The 4,701-nt window shown below is 44.0% G+C and overlaps 1 protein-coding gene across 1 annotated transcript in view; it reads left to right on the forward strand.

The window, feature by feature from the left end:
- Positions 1–699: 699 nt before the first annotated feature.
- Positions 700–4,701, forward strand: part of chrna1 (cholinergic receptor, nicotinic, alpha 1 (muscle)) — a gene marked incomplete at both ends in the record, with an annotated part of 58,945 nt that continues 54,943 nt past the window's right edge. The window contains one exon of the mRNA XM_084321936.1: positions 700–715. Coding sequence (XP_084178062.1) covers positions 700–715 — 16 coding nt within the window. The remainder of the gene's footprint in view (positions 716–4,701) is intronic.

Genomic DNA, 4,701 nt, shown 5'->3' on the forward strand with positions numbered 1-4,701 from the left:
TCCTCGTCTAGGTGCCTGTACCGCTTCCCCAATTCAGCTATGTTGGGAGTTGGAAGAAAGTATCTCCACTCTCTCACCATCTGTTCGAAGGCGTTGAGTCTCCTCTCCAATTTGTTCCCCTCCAACGCTCTCTCGTCTTTGGGTGCCCATTGGGTGCTGAGTCTCTTTGTCTCTTCCAAGGCCTCCTTGAACTCCACTTCAAGGGGGCCTAACTCTGGCTGAACGAAGCGGGACCATACCTCCGAGAAAATTTTCTTCTTCTCCAGTGCCACTTTCCTCTGCTTGCTTGCGTCTTTCTTTGCTGTGGCGTCGGCTATCACGGTAGCATGTGCAGCTCCGTCGGCCTCCTCCAATGCTCCAACATAGTCTCCCGTCGTGTCAACGAGCTTAGCAAACTCTACTTGAAGAGCTTTCTTGTCGTTGACCAGCTCCGCTGGCGATGCGGTGTCAACATTGTCAGCTACTTGGTTGGCTCTCCTTGTGAAAGCTGTCTGCGCCGCAGTACGCCTCTTCTTTAGCTCTTCCACATCTACACCCTCCATCTTGTCCCAGTCAGCCGTTGCCCCAACTGGAGCTCCTTTTACGGCAGAGTCACTCGTCGCAGGCAGTAGTAAACAATGGAGTCAACAGTCAGAAGCACAGTTGTACAGTTGTCGTGTAGCAGTATAATTACAATGACACTTTCCCCAGCAGGGGTTAATGACGGGACCGTATGGTGGGTCAAACGTAGTTCGCTTAACTCACTTGAAACTTGAGGTACAGTCCACAATGTGAGTGAGCAAGTAGGAAAGAGTTGGTGAGCACCGTTACAGTTCTTGGTTAATTGGTATAGTTCACAGCATTTGGAGCAACAATATATTTGCACCGTTCAACACAGCCAAGGCATAGGGGTGTCAATGATAATGTTCACAGCGTTTGGAGCAACAATGTAGTTGCTTAGTTCAACACAGCCAAGGCATGGGTGTCAATGAATGTTCTTTAGCTAGCATTGGTGGCCAGCAGTGTTAGCATTCTTTGGCTAACAGCGTTAGCATTGGTGGCTAGCAGTATTAGCATTGGTTGTCTAATGGCTAGCGTTAAGCATTTGCAGCTAGCAGTGTTAGCAGTCGCTAACAGCGTTAGCATTGGTGGCTAGCAATATTAGCATTGGTTGGCTAATGGCTAGCGTTAAGCATTTGCAGCTAGCAGTGTTAGCAGTCTTTGGCTAACAGCGTTAGCATTGGTGGCTAGCAGTATTAGTATTGGTTGGCTAATGGCTAGCGTTAAGCATTGGCAGCTAGCAGTGTTAGCAGTCTTTGGCTAACAGCGTTAGCATTGGTGGCTAGCAGTATTAGCATTGGTTGGCTAATGGCTAGCGTTAAGCATTGGCAGCTAGCAGTGTTAGCAGTCTTTGGCTAACAGCGTTAGCATTGGTGGCTAGCAGTATTAGCATTGGTTGGCTAATGGCTAGCATTTAGCATTAACATTGGATGGAATTCAGCGACCCCACCACTTCAAGCAACCAGCATGTGGGCGGAATACGGCGATTCCAACCCAATAAGCAGTCAACATCAATGTTTCACTTCCCTTGAGCTGACCGCGTCCTCTCCAATGTGCCCCGTCGTGTGTATCCACTCCGTCCTGGTTCCACCTTGACGTTAAGGGGTATCTCACGCGGGCACTTGCTTCTGCGTTCCGTCCGTCCCGTCTCATAGCGGGGCGCGTTCTGTAAATAATTGTCCAATTATCTAGCAGTCACTGTCAATGTGCGTCAACTAGATCTCCCCATTGGAAGGGTGCAGGCGATCAACTGTTTTAATACGGACCAAAGGAAACAATTCCAACATCTGCTTGAATGTTATTTATTAGGATATAGCATCCAAACACTCGAAAACTCCAAAGTCATTGGCAAACAGCCAGCAGGTGGTCAATTAGACAGTAGGTAGCTAGTAGCATTAGTCATTAGTAGCCATTAGATTACTGGTAGTCTTTAGACGGCAGTATTCATCAGTCATTAGTCACTTTTACCGTCAGTTAACAGTCAGATTATTTACCTGTACAAACGGGAAACAAAACGGCATTCATTAGCCACATGTGCTATGCATATATAAATGATATTACGAACATAAACAGCGCATACAAAGACAACAATGCAACATACCTTTAGCCAGTTAGATCGCATACGGGGCTTTTCTCATTACAGGCATATGGCTATGAGTGTCTCTTAAATAGTGCGTCACGCAGACTCTGAATCAGCCCACCTGTTCACAGTTTCTGTCTCCAGGAGTCCCACAGTCTGCAGTAAACGCCCACTAGGTGGCACCAGATGATAAATAATACTTGTATAGTAAGTGCCCCTATAATAATAATAATAATAATAATAATAATAATAATAATAATAATAATAATAATATTAATAATAATAATAATAATAATAATAATAATAATAATAATAATAATAATAATAATATCTCTGTAGGAAAGGCGCTGGATAATTCTCCAACCAGGAAGGGGATTCAGTGGCGTCGCGTGGGTAAAATAATAGGGATGCCAAAAAAAAGTTATTAAAAAAAAAATATTATTAATTTTTTTTTTTTTTACTTAAGCCAATCAGTCACCATGTACAGTATGGCTCGGCGGCCATTGCCAGTCAAACCAAGCAGTCACCATGTACAGTATGGCTCGGCGGCACTGCCAGTCAAACCAAGCAGTCACCATGTACAGTATGGCTCGGCGGCCATTGCCAGTCAAACAAGCAGTCACATGTACAGTATGGCTCGGCAGCGTTACTACTATGAACAAAACAAAGCCAAGAGAACAGTTTTGAACAGTTATTTTTCAAATAGTTAGCATACTGTAGCATTTAACCCTAGGACGCACCAATATACTAGTTACTGTACTACTAGCATCATGCAACATGACACTTCACTCCTCCTTCACAGGGATGTGACTAATAAACATGACACTTCACTCCTCTACTGTAAGGACAACTCAGTCATGGCTTTGTCAGTATTCAATGTATAGTGTACAATGTGTGTGTGTCCCTACCAAACCCCCCCCCCCCCCCCCCCCCCCCCCCACCTCCAATGTACAGCCCCCCCACACCCCACTCCAACCCACCCCACCCCACCCACCCAACCTCCTCCAATGTACAGTTTCTACGTCAAATGTATATACACTCTTTTTCTGGACACTTTTGTATCACAAACAGTACTGTATTTGCAAATCTGATATGTCATAAATGTATAGATGTAGCAGTACTGTCTATCTGTATGTCATGTATGTCATATATGTTATGATGAATTGAAAATGGGGGACCCTGATGTAAACGAGACGAAAGTCTTTCTCTGGTCTGCATCCCTTAACAATTGTATGTATTGAGCTGTACTGTACTGTACCCATTCTGCAATCTGTTAATAAACTTTTCAATCAATCAATCAATCAATCATCAATCAATCAATCAATCAATCAATCACTCAGTTAGCATCCAAGCTAGCCACAACGTTACATTAGTAGCTCTAGCTTAGCATGCAAGCTACAGTAGAAACTGCATCTTACCTGGTCAATAAACTTGCTCCTCCTGGACAGATAGATAATATCCACAGTCACAGTGGTGTGCTGTGCTGCTGGTCCTCAATAAATGTCCCGCCGGCTAAAACTAAGTGGCTAATAAAGTGCTAAATGTTTGATAATAGAATACAGGATTAGTCTGAATGTGCCTGCTGTTAATAACATTTTCAAACAATCAATCAATCAATCCTGCGAGGGGATAACGTCACCTATGGTTCAGCCATTGTCACGTGAGTTCACGTTAGATGCCAGTATGTAGACTCAAAACTAATTATTCTTCTCAAAGCCCCGTTTTAAGGTGTGGGCAGTGCTTTAGTCGATTGCTCGAATCGGATTGGCCAGTATTGGTTTAACATGGGACGCTGGAGAAGGACATCCCGCCTCCCTCCTCTCCACTCTCCTCTGCTCTGCTGCAGTAGGCACAGTGTGTTAGAGAGAGTGATAAGGAGAAGAGGGAGACATTTAAAAAAAAAAAAATTATAACACAGATGATTTTTTTTTTATTATTATTGTAAACTATATAAAAAAAATTCTTTCTTTTTTTCTTTTTCATATTTCATATTTGATATTAATTCATATTTTCATATAGGGAGGCCTGGCTTCCATTGGCTTCCATGAGGATTCGCCACTGAGGGGATTGGAATTGGCATAACGACTAACATTGGAGGCAGAGAAAAACGGAAAAAGAAGGGGGGAAAAGATAATAAAATTATTATTATTTTTTTTAAATTTAAGTATGAATACAACTCTATTCTGAGGTTAGCACACTCCTCCTTAAAACTCAGACAGAAGCACTTGTTACACCAAGCTTCTTCCGTGTTTTGGTACAGTTGTGCTCACATTTGCAATCGTTCCGTGCCGTTCTGTGCCCAGGGACGCTGATTCGCTCCCCAAACCACCTTTTCAAGTGGTCCCCGGTGACAGAACGCAGTGTTCTCTCATTACACTACTTTTGGGTCAATCGTGCTTGGAAACGGCACCGGATGCCTAGTGAGAAAGCACCCAGAGAGAGAGAGAGAGAGAGAGAGAGAGAGAGAGAGAGAGAGAGAGAGAGAGAGAGAGAAGAGAGAGAGAGACGAGAGAGAGGAGAGAGAGAGAGAGAGAGAGAGAGAGAGAGGGGGGGGGGAGAGAGAGGGGGCGGAGAGAGAGAGA

Source organism: Notolepis coatsorum (genome assembly GCF_963971535.1).
Source record: "Notolepis coatsorum genome assembly, chromosome: 9".
NCBI classification, from domain to species: domain Eukaryota; kingdom Metazoa; phylum Chordata; class Actinopteri; order Aulopiformes; family Paralepididae; genus Notolepis; species Notolepis coatsorum.